A 23,050-nucleotide genomic window follows, 5' to 3' on the forward strand; every position below is an offset into this window, starting at 1 on the left:
TGTTAGGTTCAAGTATATAAATTTGAATTTAAAATATTTAACTGAAATATTTTAGAAGATAAACTTGTATCACCTGTTGCAAGAAGGTAGGTGTCAAAAGACTTATAACTTGTATATGAATTGAATTCGTCATCTGATACACCCTAATTTGCACTTATCATGCTTATAAATCGCAATCTCATGTCGATCTATCATGTGTATAGCATGTCAAGTTCAAACCCAGACTTAACCTATTCTCAATCAGAACCAATTGCAAGTTTATTGAACTCTTATACTAAGAAATGTTTTCTTTGTATGTGTATATATATATATGTACTTAGTGACAGGAGTAAATATAATTATAGACAGACTGTTTTGCGAAGTGCATGTAAATGTGTGTGCATCTAATCAAGATTTTCTCCATCGATATTGATCAAACGAGAGCTAGCACTGATCGACAAGCAATTGATAAGTATATTTCATAAATTTAAACGCATGTGGAATTAATTAACATCCTGCATGCGACTGTCTCGATCTATATTATAAATTTTACTATCATGGTTGACGAAAAAAAAATTGGGTTTACTTTTGAGTTGAATACTTTTGTAACGATTTCTAATATTGGGTGTTAAATTAGTATGTATTTTTTTGTGATTTTTCGTTACTGCTATTTTTCTTCGTTTTCTTTCTTTCTTTATCCCTTTTTCTAGAGGGGAGAGATGGCAAGTAGAAGAACATTGAATTATAATTAATGATTTTTCCATGGTTCTATATTTTAACTTTCCAGCTAGAGTTTCAGTGTGATTAAACATAGTTATCGTAAATCCAATATAGAAAATAATATAGAGTTGGATCTAAAATTAAAATTAACTTATATTTTGCATAAGAAAATGAACTTTTTTTTAATTATTCTAACCGTATTTGCCATTTATCTTTAATAAACACTCGTTTGCAAAATGGTTACACTGTAATTTGCAAAACCTATCAAGAACCGATGTATTTGGGGTTTGGGTGGGGATCCTTTATAAATGTAGTACATATGATTACAAAATGTATTAGGCTATTATTCGTCATAAATTTTGCCAATTATTCTCAGATTATAATTATTTTAGCACCCCTTTATTTTCCTTTTTCAATATTTTTCATCAGTTTTAACCCTCATTCTCTAATCGGTTAAATCCCCCTCTGAATCCCATTGAGACCCCCCCCCCCCCCCCCCCCCCCCATCTATAGTATATATTTGTAAATCGTGCAATTTGATAAAAATAATAATCATTTCACACGAGCCTCTGGAATGTATATTGACCTTTCATCAGGTTATCTCAATGGTCAATACTATAGATAATACTATAGTAGCCAAAATCATCTATAACGTCTGAATATTATAATATACACATGTACATAATGACACAAAACAAAAATCTTAAAACGCACATAATAACCCAAAACGTGACACAAGAAATAAATTAACCATTAAAGATAAACCTTTTGAATACGCTTTTTAATAACTGAGTAACTCAACGGTCAAGCAAAAGAATAAGTCAATATTTTATACATTAAAACGAAAGTAATGAGCAGATGAAACTTATCATTTTTTTAAAACTAGACTGAAACAATTACAGTATTTTAGATTGTAAAATCTCCTCGAATTTTCTTTTAAACAGATATATCATGGTAAGGAAGGTAAGTCGAGAGAATGTTAAATTTCGCGAGCCGTAAGGCGAGGGAAATTCATTCTCAAGACTGGTATTTTTCGCAAATACCCCGCAATACCATGCTATATGGTGTCTTCCTTGAATGCCAACATTTTATATGTTACCTATTCCTTGAATGCCAACAAAAATATTTCAATATATGTTTATGTAAGAACAATAGGTGTTTTTATAACCATTTAAATGATCTAGTTTCTTATAGAAGACCAGGAGCTGCATGTTTACACCGTACCTGCCTTCATCCTACGATTTTAGAGTAGATTTCATAATGCTTAATTTCTAGTATTCCGTAGAATAATGCATGGTTGATGATGTTTCCTTAAGTTTTCAGTGCAATGTGTTGTGGGTTGCGACCCCCCCACACCCCCCTTCCCCCACCCCACCCCAACTAACCCACAAAACCAGGGGTCCCGCTGTACACACTTTCTTCCAAATGAAATTGCTGCAATGAAGCAAGTACATGGCCTCCGATTTAGTTGGTATTGTTAAATACGTTAGTTTTTTTTCTCGCAAAACAACATATTTCAGTTTATTGTTACCCTAGATAAGAAAGTTTGGCAAAGAAAAAGTACACTAAAAGTACACTGCGTTCGACATACTGATGAGAGTTTACTGGAAGTAACTTCACCGGTATCATGATAATGTACCACGTAGAACAATACTTTCAAAAATATTTTGACCCGTAATATAGCCGACGCAACTGAATTTGTCACGTCCAGAAGAAAAATAGTAAAATAGGGGTCAAAGTATGGCGTCCGTTTGTCTGTGCGGGATGCTTAAAGTTAAATAACAAACAAACAAAAAACGACCATTGCATGTCCTGTTAACGTATTCTTAGAAATTGCCTGCTTATGCAGTATCATTATTAATTTGTTATGATAAAAATGCATCTGGATATTATGCAAACATGCAACCATTAATATCTCTATTAGATGCAAGTATGTCTTTCGGTGAACACGTGTACTAAGAGAACAATATACAATGTAGCTATGAACATTGCACTTCGTATGCTTTATTAATTCTTCTTTTTATTGTTTTTGATTTTGCCATATGGTTAGGGCTTTCCGTTTTGAGTTTTCTTCGGAGTTCAGTATTTTTGTAAATTTTTTTCCCATACTAGCGCTTTCAGTTTTTATTTTCAATTCACATCTCATAAATTTCTTTACAGAACATAAATAGATCACGATGGGTGACAACAGTGGGAAAGTCTGCATATTCATATGTGCTTTACTGATAGGTGGCGCTATACTTATCGCCGTGTTGGTCGGAACGTCATTGAAAAAACTGGCAACAGGCGAAGGTAATAAGTTTTATGACCAACATTGGGTTTTTGTTTGTTTCGCAAATAAAGAATTATTTATACTAGTCAACAAAACACACATGTTTGGACATGAAATTATCATTTAATGCAGCACCTGTTTGTAATTGAAAATTTTAGTTGCAATAGGTTTGGTATAGGTATAAGAAATGATTGGTACAGACTGATCTTTGAAATAAGGAGGTATTTCGATTGAACGAATTTATGATGAAGGATATTGCCTAAGTTGACGCCATCGAGACCTTTGCTGGCAAAGGAAAGATTAAGGAAAGATTTTTTCTCTTTTTCATCTTTTCCAATGCGGACAGGCTTGAAAAGTCTGTGACTTGCAATATCCGAAATTATAACTGTAATTTTGTATTGGTTTGAATGAGGGTTTGTAACAGTGGTTTCCAAACATAAATTAACAGAGAATGAAGTTTATAAAGGGGTAATGAATAAACTTTCGTGCGAATGTGATGAATACCTAATGGCTTTTGTATAAATGCAGCAAGTCATTAATAGAGACATCATGCATAGTAGGTGATGTATAATGACGATGACCATGACTGCGTTTACGTCGAGGAGTAGAGTTGAAAATATTCATCACATTCACCGAGCTACACGAAGGATTAGATAGAATACCTATACCATCAATTTTGTCATTGCAACCATATGGTGTCGCAGTTCCCAATTGTCTAATCCAGTAGTCCTCTTTTTGCCTACGGAGAGGCGTTGCAAGATTAAGATTTTTAGAGCTATGGTATATTTTGTCGATAATGCGAACTGTCATAGAAACGATGGAATGATCGGCCTGATTAAAATGCTGGTAAAGAATGTTGTTTGCATTGAGATTAATATCTGATCTATGGCCGCACATACGTTTGTTTAGCCTTCCTTTCGTTTCACCGACGTATACCAATCCGCAAAGGTTGCACTCTAATTCGTAGACGACATAAATTCATTCATTTGAAGAAGAAAAAACACATTCACATGAACAGATGAAATACAGAAAATAGCGTTTACTTGGGGATTAACATGCAAATTAATTTTGGTGAAAAGAATGTCAAAGTAGGTTTTAAGTAATAAATATTAAATATCTGCATGATCTATAACTGAAATCACAATTTCAAACCAACCATTTTTATTTTTCAATTCACAACTGTTATTAAAACAGTTTTTCTTCTATTAATTTCGAGTAAACATTTTCTGATAGAAACGTATTATTCCCATCCTTGCCTGTAAAGTTGTTCAATTAATTGTTTGAAACGGAAACAAATAGGCTACTATGTTACAGGAGAATAATTGTCTGTTTATATTCTTCATGGTCCTGGTCTCATTCCCACTATTAGTCAAACAGACCCACTTCGCAGAACTTTGGAATAAAATTGAGAATGGAAATGGGGAATGTGTGAAAGAGACAACAACCCGACCATAGAACAGACAATGTTGGTTCAGCAGAAGGTCACCAATGGGTCTTCAATGCAGCAAGCAACTCCCGCACCCGGAGGTGTCCTTTAGCATGCCCCATAACAAATATCTACACCAGCTCAGTGATAATGAACGTCATACTAAACTCCGAATTATAAACAAGAAACTAAAATTAAAAATCATGCAAGACTAACAAAGGCAAGAGGCTCCTGACTTGGGGCAGGCGCAAATGCGGCGGGGTTAAACATGTTTTTAAGATATCAAATCTCCATCTATACCTCTAGCCAATGTAGTAAAAGAGAATTCCGATTTCATAAGAGGTAACAAAAAGAAAATAAACAAAATGACAATAATACATAAATAACAACAGACTACTAGTAGTTACTGACATGCCAGCTCCAGACCTCAATTAAACTGATACTTGAAAGATTATGTATGGATAGGTTGTCCTCGTCCTGCACATGGATGAACAATTGGCAACTGGACGCTAAATTTAAAAAACGCAAACCAACAATTAACATAATTTGTTCGATCTCATTCATTTCGTCCCATGTTTAATTTTCTTTTTGATCTTAATAGGTTGTTTTGATAATTTAGAATTTATCCTTATCTAAGCATAACATTGGGATCAAGATGGGGATATTCTTCAGAAATGAATTCTTTAATTTTTATGCAATTTTATCTCTATACTTTATAAATTTGCCTGAAATTATCTATTCTTTATTATTTGGGTGTATTTTCTCGAATCTATAATATTATTTGTTCTTTGTCGTTCTGCACATTTTGCCCATCATGTATTTGCTATTCCGTTGACCCCCCTCTCAGACCCTCTAAAATCGCTAATGACATATTGTCATACTTATCCTTAAACAAATATTATTCACAACAATATTTATCTTGACTTTATTTCGTTCCCATAACCGAATATAACGTATTTGTACGAATATTAGAATTTAGCGCGTTTTTTTTATTTACTTAAAAGGGAATAATGGACAGAAATCAAAATAAAGAATTAAAAAACAACGAGGAAAAGCAAAATAAAGAAGAGAATATACAATGGGGTGCGTTTGAAAATATAAAAGGATAAATGCAAAAAAAAAAAAAATCAAGAACTGCGTGTAAAAATATAATAATTACAGAAAACAACTGACATATAAAAATTAAGCAATGAGACAATCCTTCACAAGAAACCAAAGGGACACAAACATTATTAATTACGTGTATAGGTCATTGTACAACCTTCAACACTCAGCAAAGTCAATATCACATAGTAAATGTCCAGAATACAGTTATCAGGTAATTACAGAATAACCATTACTTCTAAAGTAAAAAAAAAATCTAGAAAAAATTAAAGAATACAGAAAAGTTTGAAGAACCCCAACCATAGACTCATGATTGTTTTTGTTGAATTTTCAAAATGACAAAAGATTTCTAAATCTAGCTGAAATAATAGATATACATGTAAGAAGATGTGGTATGAGTGCCAATGAGACAACTCTCAATCCAAGTCACAATTTATAAAAGTAAACTATTATAGGTCAAGGTAAGGTCTTCAACGCGGAGTCTTGTCTCACACCAAACAGCAAGCTATAAAGGGCCGAAACAGTTACTAGTGTAAAACCATTGAAACGGTCTAATCTATATAAAAAAAACGAGAAACGAGAAACACTTATGAACCACATCAACAAACGACAACTACAAACAATTGAAGCGGGTTTTAAGTTTTACCAACCTTCAACCTTATCTGAAACAATAGTATAAACTCACAACATAGAAAGATACTATAAAATATCAATTCAAATGGCGTGACTCAATTAAAAGACATAATGTTTATTTTCAGTTGGAATCAAGTATGACACTTTCCAAAAGGATTTAGGCACGGAAACTTTAAGAGAAGGTTTACATCAGGGACCCCCGGGATACGAATTTATTATTTTCCCCAGTACATACAAGTCACTGACTTTCGATGACTTAGAAGTAAGTATACAAGTTAGACTGGTTTCCTGTCGTCTATATGTTTGGCTCATCTCAAATACCCTTACAAAAGAGAGTACCAGCTAAATTATAATTCAGGCTGGTTTCCTGTCCGTTATCTGTTTGGCTCTGACATCAATCTCAAGTACCCGCATGTTACAAAAGAGAGTACCAGCTTAGTATACAATTTGAACTAATTTTCTGTCCTTTATCTGTTTGTCTTTGAAAGCCATCTCAAATACCCGTATGTTACAAAGAGAGTACCAGCTTAGTATACAATTTGAACTGGTTTTCTGTCCTTTATCTGTTTTGAAAGCCATCTCAAGTACCCGTATGTTACAAAAGAGAGTACCAGCTTAGTATACAATTTGAACTGGTTTTCTGTCCTTTATCTGTTTTGAAAGCCATCTCAAATACCCGTATGTTACAAAAGAGAGTACCAGCTTAGTATACACTTGTTCAATCTGATGTTGTTTCCACGCTCTGATTACAAGGATCTCACAACGTTCTGTTCTATTTTCTGTTTTAACAATCATTCTGATTTTCAAGGTTTCATCCTAATCAACTTCGTACTTTATTTGGTCTTTTAATCTTGTTTTCTTTCAAGCGTTACTGATGAGTCTTTTGTAAAGGATACGCGTGTCTGGCGCAAATACAAAATTTCAATCCTGGTATCTATGATGAGTTTATTTACAACCACTTGGTCGATGCCACTGCTTGTGGAGTTTTGATTCCCCGATGTGATGGTATTACCAGCCCAGTAGTCAGCACTTCGTTGTTTACATAAATTAGCATTGATGTGGTCATAATTATAAATAAACTGTTTACAAAACTTTGAATTTTTAAAATACTTATACTTTTTTACCTCAGAAATTGATTACCATAAGCTGTATTTGCCAAAACTTTTTTTTTATTCGAGCGTCACCGATGAGTCTTTTGTAGACGAAAAGCGCATCTGTCGCAAATAAAATATTTCAATCCTGGTATCTATGATGAGTTTATTATGATACACACCTACAACAAATTGAAGACAAACATTGTATTGGTTGATTTCAAAATGTCCATGGGGGTTTTGCGTGCAAGATGGCTCTTACAGTCCTTAAAAACCTCCAAGGGGGCCTTCAAATGTAATTTTATGTTGTTTGTTGGCTTATTTATACTTTTAAAAGCCTGATTATTTGTAATATCTTCACTTATTCTTACAACATTTGTATAAACTTCAAGATTATAAAAAAACCGGTTTTTTTCTAAAGTGAACATTGATTGGTTAAATATTTCTCAGTCATGTCCTGTTTTTGAATTTGTTTGTTAGCTTTTTGGTCATGAATGTTTGTCTCTAATATTTAATTAACTGTGCATTTGTATTCAGATATCGCAGATCAAATTTATTCGTTCATTGTTTAATCATACGTTTTTTGATTGAGTTAAGTCTGCCAATTGATATTTTATCGTATGTTTTTCTTTGTTGTGATGTTATGCTATTGTTTCAGAAAAAGGGAGAAGGTTTGGATCCATTAAAACGTTTAATCCCGCTGCAAATGTTTGCACCTGTCCTAAGTCAGGAATCTGATGTACAGTAGTTGTCGTTTGTTTATGTAATATATACGTGTTTCTCGTTTCTCGTTTTGTTTATATAGATTAGACTGTTGGTTTTCCCGTTTGAATTGTTTTACACTAGTAATTTTGGGGCCCTTTATAGCTTGTTGTTCGGTGTGAGCTAAGGCTCCGTGTTGAAGGCCGTACTTTAACCTATAATGGTTTACTTTTTAAATTGTTATTTGTATGGAGAGTTGTCTCATTGGCACTCACACCACATCTTCCTATATCTATATAAAGCAATTGTGAAATTAACAGTTTTGTTTAAAATTGAAAACAAAATTGCCCTTTTTAAAATTTCCATTTTGGAAGCCTTCATGGGGGAAATCCCCCGCAAATGGTGACAGTTGGCAGGTATGAGTGATGTCAAATCCCTGTAAACAGACGACCACAGATAGAGAATCTTCAATGAAAGAGGGGCGAAAGATACCAGAGGGACAGTCAAACTCATAAATCGAAAATAAATTGACAACGCACTGGTTAAAATGAAAAAGACAAACAGACAAACTAGTATACATATAAAAAAGAAGATGTGGTATGATTGCCAATGAGACAACTATCCACAAAAGACCAAAATGACACAGACATTAACAACTATTATAGGTCAACGTACGGCCTTCAACAATAAGCAAAGCCCATACCGCATAGTCAGCTATAAAAGGCCCCAATAAGACAATGTAAAACAATTCAAACGAGAAAACTAACGGCCTTATTTATGTAAAAAAGATGAACGAAAATCAATATGTAACACATAAACAAACGACAACCACTGAATTACAGGCTCCTGACTTGAGACAGGCACATACATAAATAATGTGGCGGGGTTAAACATGTTAGAGGGATCCCAACCCTCCCCCTAACCTGGGATCCCAACCCTCCCCCTAACCTGGGACAGTGGTATAACAGTACAACATAAGAACGAACTATAAAAATCAGTTGAAAAAGACTTAACTAATCAGATGGACAAATAATAAAAGTGGACATGGCCCGGTACTTATACATCCCGACACAAAAAGACACAATGAACAGATCTGAGAGCACTCGCAGTTATCAATTATTTTTCGTGTTTTTGGCCTTATACCACAAGTTTTCTTCCCCTTTGCTACAATGCATTTTTTAGTAAAAGTCAAATTAAATTAAAAATTTGCACCGATTCAAACATGAAATAAATGAAACTGCTGATAAACTACATTATTCTAATGAAAATTATTCTAAGGAGGTATAATAGTTGTGGTTCTTGCGATCTAAAAACCATGATATGGAGAACGCTCTGATTGGCTTATTTATTTTTCATTTTTGTAATCTATCATACGATTGGTTGTTCTTGTGAATGTTTAAAACCGGAAGTCTTATCTATAGATATAGGAAGATGTGGTGTGAGTGCCAATGAGACAACTCTCCAACCAAATAACAATTTATAAAAGTAAACCATTATAGGTCAATGTACGGCCTTCAACACGGAGCCATGGCTCACACCGAACAACAAGCTATAAAGGGCCCCAAAACTACTAGTGTAAAACCATTCAAACGGGAAAACCAACGGTCTAATCTATATAAAAAAACGAGAAACGAGAAACACGTATAAATTACATAAACAAACGACAACTACTGTACATCAGATTCCTGACTTAGGACAGGTGCAGACTAAAAGTCAGGCTGATAACGGAAACAATATCCGGACACCTATTTTGTCGTTTTTCTCCCAAAATAACTCAATCTGAATTAACATTAGAATGGGTGACAAATGCGACTATGCATGTTACCTAAAGAACACAGAAGCATGATGATTAATTTATTGTGGAAGGAAGAGAAGCGTCACACAAAATAAGGTCTTCTCGTTTAATAGTATAGATAATCAATAAATCAATCATTATGTCAATGACGTTTTAAATTCATAATTAAACGTTCTACTATAGACTTATTTCTACTTTTCTACTATTTTCGATCGATATATTGTATATCCAATCGGCAATCCTCGGGTGACTCCGCTACTCTCCGCCTATCCATATGCATGAGGTACGGAATCGGCCGAGTTGTGTCGATCGATGTATTGTATGTCCAATCGGCAAACCTCGGGTGACTCCGCTACTCTCCGCCTATCCATATGCATGAGGTACGGAATCGGCCGAGTTGTGTCGAAAGATTGTATATCCTTTCTTCTACTTGTAGTGTTTAAACAAAGATGGAGTGAAAATAACCCTGGATGTGACATATCAATACAAAGTGAAATCTTCCAAACTGAGGGCGGTGATAATAGACTTTAGAAACGTAGACGGCTACACAAATATTCTCAGAAATGCAGGTATATTATCTTCTTATAATCTAATTTTGGATGTAACGAATCTTCTGATTGGCTGAAAGTTTTGAGGGCGGTGATAATAAACTTCAGAGACGTTGATGGCCACACAAATGTTCTCAGAAATGCAAGTATATCTTCTTATAACTTAAATTTGGATTTAGCGAATCTTCTGATTGACTGACAGTGTTTTGTTTATAAGCTCATAGTCATTAATTTGTCATGTGATCTTGGCTTCATCAACGTTTTTTCATGATTTGCTCCGTGTTAAAATGGAATTTAGAATTAAATTAAAAGGAATGACTATAATATTTGTTTCTGTCTATTCTAAATAACATAAAACATTTGGTACATACTTTAAAATAATACACTACGAGGGTTGTTCATTGTGCACCATATTTTTGATGTTATTACTTCATAGACAAAACATATATTACAGTCATTCCTTAAAAAAATCTAAATCTTTACTCAACATAAAATAATCAGACATACAACGGAAACAAATGTTCTTGTTTGATAAATTGATTTGGATGTAATACGTCTACTGATTGGCTGAAAGTTTTAAGGGCGGTGATAATAGACTTTAGAAACGCAGATGTCTACGTAAATGTTCTCAGAAAAGCAGTTATATCTTTAATCACTATCGATCGCAACATCGAGAGGACACTGACCGATAAAGGGCGCTGAATCATCTTCTAAACATAAAATAATCATACATACTCAGGAAAAAAATGGTTTTGCTTGATAATTTGATTTTGGATGTAACACGTCTGCTGAATGGCTGACAGTTTTTTGTCTATCAGCTCATATTGCTTCCATAAAAACGTATTTTTTAGCCATTCGTCACAACTCGGCCGATTCCGTGTCTCCATCTAAGATCGAGGGAGAGTAGTGGATTCACCCGAGGATTGCCGATTGGTAGCATAGCATGTAGATTGTTACCACTGTTTCGGATTTTGCATTTATTTATGTTTCAGGAAGATCTGCTTTACACGAATCTTGCAGTTATTTCAATACGTCACAATTCCAAGCTGAACGAGCAATTTTCCAGGAAAAAGTCCAAGAACAAATTGAATTAAGATATGAAGAGCTCCATGCAATCATTACTGATTTACAGGTGAGGGTGTTTTTAAAGATACCAGGATTATAATTTAGTACGCTAGACGCGCGTTTCGTCTACATAAGACTCATCAGTGACGCTCATATCAAAATATTTATAAAGCCAAACAAGTACAAAGTTGAAGAGCATTGAGGATCCAAAATTCCTAAAAAAAAAGTTGTGCCAAATACGGCAAAGGTAATCTATGCATGGGTTAAGAAAATCCTTAGTTTTTCGAAAAATTTGTAAAAATGACCACATTATTGAAAATTGACAAAATATTAACGTAAAAGCGCTTTACGCTTATGTGGACCAAGGCTTACACACAATGAAAATAAACAATCATACATTATTCATCTCTTGAGAGAGAGAGAGTTGGCAGTTGTAGTGTGATGTTCTTTGTATCATATTGACGAAGTCTTTGAGGTTTGACTAAAAGTGCTGTTTATGATAGATAGATATATTCTCATAAAACCATGCAGGTACAAAGGTTACAGAGAGGTTAAAAAATAATACACATAAAAATAACAAATTCATTAAAAATGACGGCGGCGTCATCATTTTTTTTTTTTTCCAAAATGTCTGATTAGAAACTTAGGGGACCAATACACTTTAAGTCAATGATATTTGATGTACATCAGTATAATCATTGCATGGCATATCTCACTTCCAGAAAAATCATTGAGTACGCCACATCAATCATTGTCTATTGCCTTTAAATCTTTTGTATAGTAAAACTTTTAACATGTTTATACATTCAATAATCAGAAATCAAACAAAAAACACATCCAAAACCTTATTTACACTTACAAATTACTCCACCAAAGGAAGACTTCGTGCATAAACTTGTCTGAAAAACATAATATGCGCATAGACTATTTTTCTGTTGCACGACTCTTACCAATGCAGTAAATAGTTATCAAAGGTACCAGGCAGTGACGCTCAAATTAAAATAGTTAAGCCAAACAAGTATAAAGTTGAAGAGTATTTATTAATGATCCAAAAGTCCACAAAGTTATGCCAAATACGACTAAGGTAATCTATGCCTTGGATAAGAAAATCCTAAGTACTTCGAATAGTTTATACTTTTGCAAACAGTAAATTCATAAAAACGACCATATAATTGATATTCATGTCAACACCGAAGTTCTGTCTACTAAGCTGGGGATAAGACATTTGGATTGAATTATTGAATGGTTCTAAATATGAATGTGATATAATTGCAGGTGAGCAATATAGATAGACCGTCAGAGTATGAAAGTGCAATTAGGAGTAAAGAAAGAGCTAGAGAAGATATCCAAGTAGCAAACAATGAACGTCCAAGACTACTTACTGAGGCGACGACGAAGCAAAGAGAAGCTGAAACCCAAGCAAAGATAATTATTGACAAGGCGGAGTCAGATGCTCGTATTTTAGCTAACAAGTAAGTTGTTTTGTAAAGAACACACGGATGGATCCATTTCATGAGAAGGGGGTGTAATTCATGAGAGCGTTAGAGACACTTGGAAAAAAACTTGGACGAACTTATGCTTAAATAAGACATAGTTATTGTTACAAACAGTAGGGCAACCAAAAGAAAGCGTCAATGTCCTGTCACCGTGCCTTATACAACAAAGTCTATAACAATATAAATATGTTTATCACCAAACATGGTACAAACTGTGCACATAGAAAGTGGAAAATGTTAGAGTAGAAAAAAGTAACATAAAAAATACTGAAAATTCAAAACAGAAAGGGCAAAATGAAAATTTCAAACACATTAAACAAATGGATAACAACCGTCATATTTCTGACTAGGTACAGATATTGTCTTATGTAGAAAATGGTGACTAATACTGCTTTTATAGCTGACAAAACCTCTAACTTGTATGACAGTCGCATCAAATTCCACTATATTGACCAAAAAACAACAACATGCATAATAGATAAAAATGTCAAAACTAGGGGTACAGCAGTCAACATTGTGTCTAATTTTAATCCGTGTATAAAAAAATATGTAACAAAGACGCACATGGAGGCATATATAGACAAAGCACATTAGCGTAAATTATAGACAAAAAAACAAAAAATTACCAAAGCACAATAACACAATGACAAAATGTATATACAAGTACAGAGTTTAAAGGTTATGTATGTTTCACATGTTACAGTTACCTTCTTTTGTCTATTCCAGAGCCCATACAGAGGCCCAGGCAATTATTGCCCAGTACGAAAAAGAGTCAGAGGCCTATAAACAGATCGTTGATGCCACAGGTCTTGCCTTCAGTATTGAAGGTTTTATCTCGTATCTAGGTGTTCGTGTAATTGCTGATGCCACGAACCCAGTTTACATCGGTTTGGACAGTCCTGCAAAAACTGTTTACCCTTGAATATTAACTAAGTTGCTGGAATATGTTTGGTACCTGATTCCGAAAACCTAGTCTACTTCGATTTTGACAGCCCTTCAAAAACTATTTACTCCTTGAATATTTATTAAGATACTGAAATATGTTTGATAACTGAGGCCAAGAGCTGAGTCTGCATCGGTTCTGACAGTCCTGTAAATCTGTTTATCTTTGAATATGTATTACGATACTGAAATATGTTTGGTACCTGATGCCAAATACGCAGTCTTCATCGGTTTTGACAGTCCTATACAAAAGCAATGAATATTTACTAAGTTACTGAAATATTTTTTGTTGCATATTCGCGATCCTTTGATTCTGTGATAAAACCATATGATAAGCCATTCTTTTGTGTGGATATTACATATTGTTAAATTATGTCAAATATGTTTAAGTTTAAAGGCACTATGTTTCCAGAACATTTTCAAAATTTTGACGGGACTTATTATTGTATACAAATGTCCGGCGTCCGTCCGTCTGTCCATCTGTCTGTGCGTCTGTCTGTCTGTTCGTATGTCTGTCCGGCGTAAACATGCCGCACCGTAACTTGAGAACGACTTATCCGAATTTCATGAAACTTAATATAGTAGTTGTTTCTTATGATGGTCAAATGATCTGTATACTTTTTGATGAAAATAAAATTAAAACTTTTTGAGTTACGGCACTTTGTAACTAAAACATGGGTGTGTTTTATTTCCCATGTCGCACTGTATCTCAAAAACGATTTTTGATTATTGTTTAAAACTTTACACACTTCTTAGTTATATTAATCTTAAGATCTGTATACTATTTGGTGATGGTTCAAAATTTTATTTTTGAGTTATTGAGTATTTTGTAAAAAGAAAAGGGGGAGGTTTTTTTTACATGTCGTGCAGTATCTCAAAAATGATTTAATATGATTATTGCTTAAAATTTTACACACTTCTTTGTTATATTAATCTTAAGATCTGTATACTTTTTGGTAATGCTTAAAACTTTTATTTTTGAGTTATTGAGTATTTTGTAAAATAGGGGGAGTTTTTTTTTTACATGTCGCGCCGTATCTCAAAAACAATTTATGATTTATAGTGCTTAAAACTTTACACACTTCTTTGTTATATTAATCCAAAGATCTGTAAACTTTTCGGTTTTGATTTAAAAAAAATATTTTAGTGATATTAAGTTTTTTGTAAAAACAAAAAGAGGGGGGGGGAACCATTTATGATTATTGCATAAAACTTCCACACAAGATGTATGGCGTATTAGGCGCTCATTGTGCAGCTGTTTATTTATGATACCATGTGCAAAGTTGCTTTTTTCTATAGATTTGATTTCCGTTGTTTCTATGGACAAATAGCAGTTTTGCTATAAAGAATAATTCTAATACATTTTTTTTCTTGTTTTCTATGTTCAAATTTAGATATAATAAACATTCTTTGCAGAATATATAAATAAATAGAGACAACCAAAAAATGCACGCAAGCACGCACATACACAATTATGATATAAACAATAATTACTCGTAGTCCTTTAATCTGCTACGTTATTTTCAGAACATGATTTATGACTAAAGGCGTTACCTTCATATTTTTATTTTCTGCATAAAATGTTTAGACTCATCGACTAGTGGATAGAATGTATGTGTACTTGGTATTTAATCTCGTAAAACCCTTAGGGGCCTCAGTGAACGAGTGGTCTAAGTAGATACTAATGTAATCACTAGCCAGTAAACACTGAGGTTGTGAGTTCGAATTCCACTCGTGCGGGTGTAATCGACTGCAATATTTATTGACTAGGATTGTTAGTTTTCCTATCGAAGGTCGTTTGTGTTCTCCGGGCACTCCGACATCCTCCACCAATAAGAACTGGCCACCATAGAATAGCTCAATTATGAAACACCTGAAATAAAAGTGGACAAGTTGAATTTATTCCTTAGAAAGTCACCACGAGTTTAGTTGACCTCTATTAAATATCTGTGTCACAGTTGACTACGGATATGTTCGAGGTTAAGTTGCATTCAAAACCAGGGTTAATCTACATTTGTGAATCATTTGTACTTGCTTATTCAGAGGAAAATTCCTGCACAAAATCTGAAATGTGACACTTATTTTCCAATTGTTCGTCGTTTTCATTTTGTAATTTGATAAATGGAATTTCCGCTTTGAATTTTCTATTTATTTCAGTATTTTTGCTACTTACTAGTATTTTATTTTTTTCTAATTGAAGTATCACAATCCAGTCTTATTCCATCTACTCTGATATCATCGAATGAGACTCACCACCGAATTCTTACTAATCATGAGAAACACTATCAGAGCCAGTTGTGAGGCAGAGTTGCTTATCTTCCCTGAGTATATGAAACTTCTTAAAAACTCAGGTTTCGTGGGGGGTCTTGTTCATGTTGTTGCGTAATCTTTAGTCTGTTGTTACAGCGGATTCCATCGAGTGTGTAGCCAAAGGTAATATTTTTGGTTAGCTTGTTTGTTAGCTGAACTGTGAAGTCATTGTTAGGTTAGGTAAACTATCCTACTTTAAGAATAGACTAGTCCGACAGAAAACAAATTGATCTGTCTGTTGGACTATGCTACTTTGAAAGGAGGGTAGTATACCTAACATAACAATGACTTCACGGTTCAGCTAACAAGCAAGCCGTAAAAGAAAAAAAGAAAATATTTTGTCTAAATTGATGAAAATTAAAAAAAGCCAAATCAATTTTAGACAATGTGTTTGGTACCACCGTAAATAACTGTATCAATTTGTCTATTCGTGATTTGAATGATTATTTGTTTATTTTCTTGTACTTATAAAAAAGAAGATGTGGTATGATTGCCAATGAGACAACTGTCCACAAGAGACCACAATGACACAGACATTAACAGCTATAGGTCACCGTAGGGCCTTCAAAAATGAATAAAGCCCATACCACATAGACAGCTATAAAAGGCCCCGATTAGACAATGTCTAACTAGATTATGCCTTTACTCATATATGAACTTGATTTATGAATTTACTCGGGAGTACAGTAACTAAAGGCATACTTTCGTGTTTTATAATGATTTCTTTAATTCATATTTGATGTATTCTTTTCCTGACCTATTGATTATTTAAGAAATAATTCATGGGGGCTTGAATATATCGTGATTTTACCACGGGTTGGCCCTTTATGACAAATATTTTACCCCTGAGCGATAGCGAGGGGTAAAATATCGGCATAAAGGGACAACCCGTGGTAAAATCTAGATATATTCAAGCCCCCATGAATTATTTCGATTCTGATAGGACACATACGGCAATTCTTTTGGATCGAAGCGCTCTAGGTGTAGGCAAATATTTGCCGTTCCCATAAATAAACGCACTAATAAACTAGCGTAAAAGAACGGAGCAAACTGCATTAGTGACATGCTTAAACTATTTAAAATAATGTATGTAGACAGTTTTGGATGAATTTGAATGATAATTTATTTATATGTCTTATATGATGTACAATAAAGGGCTTTTGCCACATTTTAGCATCATTTGTGTATGTTTCCTTGTGATGATTTTCGGATTCACAAGCGTGTATTTTCCCGTAAAATGCTTACATTCTAACGTCATTGTTCTATGACGTCGGGTATCTCATTCATAAAAAAGCATATGACGTGGGAGTACAATCGGAACAGCACTGGCAATATATTCATATTTTACCACGGGTGTGTACTCAAAGCGTTTGAAGGACGTCATGTTAGAATTCATTTTAATCAACGTGTGATTATGACGTCAATTTCGTTTTGCTTTCCTCTGAAATTCAATTCTGTGACGTCAAAGATCTGCCTTCAACTGCCCATACTTTTTAAAATTCACTTATATTGCACAATAAATCAATTATTTTACATTTGTGTGGGGAAAGAAAAGATTGTAAAAGTCAGTCAGTTTAATTCCAAAGACATAGCGAGCAAACACAAAACAGAAACTTATATATATACAAAAGTAAAATCACAAAAATACTGATCTCTGATGAAAATTCAAAAAATGGAAAGTCCCTAATCAAATGGCAAAATCAAAAGCAAAAGCTCATACACATCACACGAATGGATAAGAATTGTAAAATTCCTGACTTGGTACAGGAATTTTCGTATGTAGAAAACGGTGGACTTCAGGGGCGTAGCTAGAAAGAAACGATGTGCAAGCAACTACCGCCGAGTGGAGCGAGGCGAAAAATTTTTGGGGACCTTTTATGCAGGAAAATGTTTTTTTTTCGGTTTTCGGTCATAGGACAGTTGATAGCTTCATGTAGATAGAACTTATAAACAATTTATGAATGTAAAACTATTTATAAAGCTGCTGAATAGAGTAAATCATGGTTAATTGAAAACATAAACTACACATTTTTCTAATACAGAATTTACTCGAAATTGTCAAAAATCTGCTCTAGGCCGAAACGAACTTCTCTATTTATTTGTCGGCAATATTCACACTATCCCGATGCATATGCAGTAATGCTAGCGATGATAACCTGTCATTGTTCATTGGTGATCGTACATTTGATTTAAACAGACGTAGTACATTGATAGATCTCCACGGTAGCACTCGCGAGATGTTATAAACCAGTGTACGTGTTCGCCATCGAGCGACCTCCCAATTGAATTCGTCAAAATTACATACCAGGTCAGTTTCGTATGTCTCTGACAATGTTGAGATTTGTTCGTTTGTTATATTTCCTACAATAGGAGGAAGAAGATACGACACAAAGAAGCGATTTTCTGATAATACCAGACGCGACTCCACTCTCCAGTTCCATTATCATAGGCATTCGATTTTCATATGGTCTATAAACGCAAAATATAATGAGACTTTCCAATACTGTTTTGGCGTGTTTGCAGGACGAGTTGCTCTGTTAGTCCGTCGAACACATCGCCATGGCATAATTTCAACGATATCGAAGGGTTCTGATAAATCTCAGGCCGATTGATACATCTCATTCCAAACAGATAAACCGTACTCTGTAAAATGTACTCCGAAACTACATGTGTTAGACTGCGTATAACAAATTCAAATCTTGTAAAAGATACAAGTTACACTGTCCGATTTCGTCATGCATGATCTTCAATAAAACTTCTATTCTGAAACCAAATGCCGTTATTTAATGACATTTCATAAATTAAAAAAGTGACAACATGTGTGTTTCCTTTAAAATTTGATTTGTAATTTTTTAATTTTGCAATATTTTTTTTTGCATGCCGAACCGATGTGCACGCAACTATGTGTTGGCGTATAGGGAGCTACGCGCCTGGACTTAACCTGGTTTAATAGCGAGACTAACCGCTCACTTGTATGACAGTCGTATAATATTCCATTATATTGACAACAATATGTGAACAAAACAAACAGACATCATTGGTAAAAGTTTAAAAAAAAATGAGATACAGCAGTCAACTTGTGTTATTTTCTTATAAAACAAACACGTATGTAACAAAGAAACATCTGTCTTCAATTGAATCCATACCTTATTCATAGAAACGGATTAAAACTGGGTAAATATTAATGTAATTATATCTTTCCTGTCATTATAAAAAGGTGTAGAAATAAGATGTGTTATAATTGCTAATGTATCGGCATTAATGAGATACTTTATTACGTAGATTAAGTTTACTATATGTCACTTTACTGCCTTCGATAATGCACAAAGATCTAACAATATGAAAACGATATGTCACTATAATCACTGGTGTACGTACAGGTTTCTTTGTGTAATTATCAAATAACATGTATAGTATTCAATAGTTCAATGACAATATTTGTCCTGATTTTCAGGAGTCTCTGGCCTTTGTTAGTTCCTTTGTATAATTCGGAGTTTATTATGACGTCCATTATCACTGAACTAGTATGCATATTTGTTTAGGAGCCAGCTGTAGGACGCCTCCGGGTGCGGGAGTTCTCGCTGCATTGAAAACCCATTGGTGGGCGAGTGTCTGCTCTATGGTCGGGTTGTTGTCTCTTTGACACATTCCCCATTTCCATTCTCAATTTTATACCTTATTAACGATGAGTAAAGTGTATTAATTGCACGTTAACTATAGTGCACTCCATACTGTTGTATTATTAATATACGTATTAAGCGTACTTATATAAAACAGTATCAATTATTTCATATCGATCTCTTTTTAAAATAATTTACATTTTTTCTAATTTTTTACTGGCCATGACTATATCTATATTTTTTTTACTTAATGCTTTAGATTATAACTAAAACATTTTCTGTTGCAATTAGTTTGAGGTTCAAACTTAGTTTGACTGGACTATATTTATAACTTACAATTCATGTTTATAGTCTTTTTCAACCAACAAACGGTCATAAAAAATGTTTTATCAAACAGAGGTCAAAACATACCAAAAGGCACACATATCTCATAAGTCGAACACAAACTGAAAATGCAGTGGCAGAGAAAAAAACGACAAAAAAGACAAACATCATTACATAAAACACTGCATAGAAAAGAAAGGCTGAGCTGCATGAACCATACCAACAGTCGGGTGTAAGTCAGTAATCATAAGCTTTGTCAATACAGAAACATTGAATATTTCATGGATTACAACCCTTCGAATAAAAGGTCAATAACTTTATAAGTTATAAATGGCTCCTGACGCATGTGACATGTATCACTCAGTAGATGGTAAGCTCTAGAAATAACATCATGTTGGCATATGAAACCAAGAGTTTCAAAACATTTAAATCATCCCTTCCTAAATTTTACGGATGTCATCACGAGTCGGTTGACCGTTATGAAATATACATTTCACAGATGGAAGTGGATATTCCTTATGTGGTAACTACAATCCCGTTCCTTTTCACGAATGTGACCCATCGAATTAGACTCATTAAGGGGTTTGAACTAACATGAGCAACGCCTGCGTACCCTCTCGGCGTACCTGAGATCACCAACAGTTTTTAAAGTGGGGTTCGTGTTGCTTAGTCTTTATTTTTTTAAGTTGTATTTTTTGTACTATTGTTTCTCTGTTTTTTTTTTTTCTTTTTTTACCAAGGCATTGTCCCTTTATCTTCGATTAATGAGTATCTTTCGCCCTTCCTTTAGCAGGAACATTAGGTAAAACCCGCCATATTCGTCATGTGCCTGTCCAATCTCAGGAGCCTTAAATTCGATGGTTGTCGTTGGTTCATTTGTGTCTTATTTGTTTTTAAAAATTCTATTGTTAAGAATTAGGCAGCTATTTTTATCGCTTGAATTGTTTCACATTTTCATGCCATGTTTTGTTTAGAACGTGACTAATGAGATTTTTGTAGAAAAAAACCCGCGAGACTGGCGAACAAACTTTTAATCAGAGTATCTATGATGAGTTTATTAATGCTGACTTTACGATATGTATTTTTTTTTCTTGTGTCAATAGGAAAAGAACGCTATTCAAAATTACATAAAAAGTTAAATCGCAAAAATGTTTTTTAGCCATGGCGTTGTCAGTTTATTTTTCGATCTATGAGTTTTAATGTCCCTCTGGTATCTTTTTCCCCCCTTTTAAGACCTTTACCTCATCTAGAACATGTTATTTGCTGTGATAATATAAACGATAACAATTTTACTGCACTAAATGCATATTTCGACAAGAAATCTTTCTTCAAAAACAAATATAATCATTGAAGAGCTGATCAAATAAAAAAGGATCTAGATTATAGCTTAATACGAACAACCAATAGTAATTCGGCACTTCTGTGTTGCCTTGAAATATAATGTATACGGTTATTTTTGTATATTATCTGTTTATCAACCTGTACAATCGTTTGACATACCAAGGTTTTTCAACTTACATGCATATATGGACTAAGTTAGATTTGAAACAATGTTTTGGTAGTCATTTGTTCATATCCTTGATTGTAATTGGTTGGCGTACTTCATATATAAAATCTGGTACCGTATGTGGACGTTCGAAAAACCGGGAACAGAAACGTTCAAGTTCAAGGCCATTATCAGCTCATACCGACCGTTAGTATTTGTATATTCCGAAGGCATACTGGATATTTTACGGAGTGGACCAACCAAATGATTACAGTCACTATGGTACTATTGTGTACACAAAATGCACGTCTATTTATAACTTTTCTAGTATGTCTTTGATGATTTTTTAATATTTATATGTACCAGGCTTTTATTGTTTTATTTTGATATTATGGTTAACATTATTGCCAAAACAATAATTTGTTTGCACCTCTCATACAAGTTGAAGGTTCAGCTTGCTAGCTATAATGCCAGATTTAATTCACCACGTTTATTTTACTTTTTTACACTTCTTATCGAGAACTGTACATGTGTTCAACATCCTTTTATAACTCAATGCGTAAAAAGAACATGTTTGAAAAATTTTCAATTACTAATTCAAGTTTCATTAACGAAAACATCTAGTGCACACTTTACTGTAATGAAATGGTATATAGGACAAGATGTACAAGTGAACTGACATTTTACAATGAGCATAAGTACTTTTAATTATTATGACTGCGATGTGACAAAATTAACACAATATTTATATATATATATATATAATTGTACTATGACCGAGAAATGAAACTTTCAGTTGCTAAGGTACTCGGTAAATGCATATCATATACCAATAAACAATTATTTTCAGTTTCTACATCATTTGTTCTTTGGTGAAGAGTTATCTAATTGGCAATCATACCACGTCCTTATCTGTGATCTCACTAAAGATCAATAACAAATCGTTAATATGCCTATATCATTCGTCACAACTCGGCCGATTCCGTGCATAATCTAACAGCGGAGTCACCCGAGGACTGCCGATTCCGAGCCTAATCTAACAGCGGAGTCACCCGAGGATTGCCTATTGATGCCTATATAAGAACATTGGCAGATAACGTTTGACAGAACTCTACTTTTGTCGAAGAATTTAAAGGTGCGTATCATTTTAAAATTGTTACTTTTGTTACTTGTTTTCATCATTATTTGTTGTTATAATTATGTTCGCTCTTCGTTTAATTGGATGCATTTGTAATATATTTTAAATGCAACTATCATGCAAATGAGAAGTTAATCAAGCTATATAAAACTAAATTTAATCTACCATAATCTACATTTGAAAAAACATTAACGAACTTCAGGAATATTATAATTGTTATCCATTCGTTTGATGTGTTTGAGCTTTTAATTTTGCTATTTGCTTAGGGACTTCCCCTTTACAATTTTCCTTAGAGTTTAGTACTGGTGTTATCTTCCTTTTGTATTCGTCATTATCATTATTTGATATACTAAATAAAATTGAGAATGGAAATAGGGAATGTGCCAAAGAGACAACAAC

At 33.8% G+C, this 23,050-nt stretch overlaps 1 protein-coding gene across 1 annotated transcript; it reads left to right on the forward strand.

The window, feature by feature from the left end:
- Window positions 1-321: 321 nt before the first annotated feature.
- On the forward strand, window positions 322-15,203 carry LOC139502973 (uncharacterized). The gene is made up of 7 exons (XM_071292641.1): window positions 322-451; window positions 2,860-2,991; window positions 6,260-6,396; window positions 10,159-10,291; window positions 11,263-11,402; window positions 12,611-12,807; window positions 13,558-15,203. The coding sequence occupies exons 2-7, from the start codon at window positions 2,877-2,879 to the stop codon at window positions 13,751-13,753; spliced, it is 918 nt and encodes a 305-aa protein (XP_071148742.1). The 5' UTR covers window positions 322-451; window positions 2,860-2,876; the 3' UTR covers window positions 13,754-15,203.
- Window positions 15,204-23,050: the final 7,847 nt, after the last annotated feature.

Source organism: Mytilus edulis, chromosome 14, assembly GCF_963676685.1.
Source record: "Mytilus edulis chromosome 14, xbMytEdul2.2, whole genome shotgun sequence".
Taxonomy (NCBI): domain Eukaryota; kingdom Metazoa; phylum Mollusca; class Bivalvia; order Mytilida; family Mytilidae; genus Mytilus; species Mytilus edulis.